Genomic DNA, 1493 nt, shown 5'->3' with positions numbered 1-1493 from the left:
CTCCCGAGTAATTTTATCACGTTGACTCTTTATTTTCCGAATTCTAAAGGAAATTATTCATCAAATACTCTGACCGATTCCTTGCTAATTAAGAATTTAAAGAGTATTTTCAATATTTAAAAAAATGATTTTTAGATATGTTTCCGCGTTGAAAAGAGTAATATATTAATTATTACATTAATTTTATATTAATTTACAGCTATGAAGCTAATATTTATTTTAATTTTTTTTTGACAAAAAGAAAGTAAAATAGAGGAGAACGCAAGCAGAGCAATCGAGAGAACAGAAGAAGATGAACAGCCTCTTCTCCGATTCATGGAAACGTACGGACGTCGAGTATCCCGGCGGCGGTGGGGATGTTGAAATGGGAGCGGCCAATGGAGGTGGCGGGGCGAACCTGGACCGTTTCTTCGAGGACGTGGAGGCCATCAAGGAGGAGCTGCGCGAGGTGGAGCGCCTCCACTGCAGCCTCAAGGAGGCGAATGAGTCCGGGAAGACTCTCCACGAGGCGTCGGCGGTGCGCGCCCTCCGCGGCCGCATGGACGCCGACGTCTCCGCCGCCCTGAAGAAGGCCAAGCTCATCAAGCTCCGCCTCGAGTCCCTCGACCGCGCCAACGCCGCTAACCGCGCTGCCCCCGGGTGCGGCCCGGGAAGCTCCACCGACCGGACGCGGACATCCGTCGTTGCGGCGCTCCGCAAGAAGCTTAGCGAGTCGATGGACGCCTTCGCTGACTTGCGCGGCCGGATCGCGGCGGAGTACCGCGAGACCGTCGGGCGGCGGTACTTCACCGTTACTGGGGAGGCTCCCGACGAGGCGACGGTGGAGGCGCTGGTGGCGACGGGGGAGGGGGAGCGGTTCATGCAGCGGGCGATAGAGGAGCAGGGGCGGGGGCGGGTGGTGGCGGTGGTGGCCGAGATCCAGGAGCGGCACGGGGCTGTGGCTGATCTTGAGCGGAGCCTGATGGAGCTGCATCAGGTGTTCATGGACATGGCGGTGCTGGTGGAGGCGCAGGGGCAGCAGCTGGACAACATCGAGAACAACGTCGGCCGGGCGGAGTCCTTCGTCCGCCGCGGCACCGAGGAACTCGTCACCGCCCGCGCCTACCAGAAGAACTCACGCAAGTGTACCTGCATCGCCATCGTCATCCTCCTCGTCGTCATCGTTGTCGTCGTCGTCCCCGTCGCCGTCTCCCTCGCCAACAAGAGCAAGAATTAGCCCCAATTCCTTTTGAGAAATTTTCATTTAGCTCCTCAAAGTTCACAATTTATTTTCTCACTTGAGCTCTCAAAATTTATAAATTTATATTTTCATTTCGCTTCTCAAAGTTCACGATTTATTTTACCCTATATTATAAATTTATAACTTTATATTTTACCATATATTATATATCCTTAATGAAAATTTTTATTTTACCCCCTAATATTTAGATCCTTTTCCAAAATATTAATTAAAAACTTAAAATGTCTTTCCTAGACCGGCCTAAAATTGTCTC

General features: G+C 51.2%; 1 protein-coding gene across 1 annotated transcript; it reads left to right on the top strand.

Moving 5' to 3' along the window:
* Positions 1-269: 269 nt before the first annotated feature.
* Positions 270-1277, top strand: LOC122002456 (syntaxin-121-like). Its single transcript, XM_042557634.1, has one exon. It carries the CDS (start codon positions 293-295, stop codon positions 1214-1216), a length of 924 nt encoding a protein of 307 aa, XP_042413568.1. The 5' UTR covers positions 270-292; the 3' UTR covers positions 1217-1277.
* The last annotated feature ends 216 nt before the right edge of the window (positions 1278-1493 follow it).

This window comes from Zingiber officinale, chromosome 7A, assembly GCF_018446385.1.
Source record: "Zingiber officinale cultivar Zhangliang chromosome 7A, Zo_v1.1, whole genome shotgun sequence".
In the NCBI taxonomy this organism is placed as follows: Eukaryota; Viridiplantae; Streptophyta; class Magnoliopsida; order Zingiberales; family Zingiberaceae; genus Zingiber; species Zingiber officinale.
Note: the sequence above shows the minus strand (reverse complement) of the source record. Positions and strands in the feature narration are given on the sequence as shown.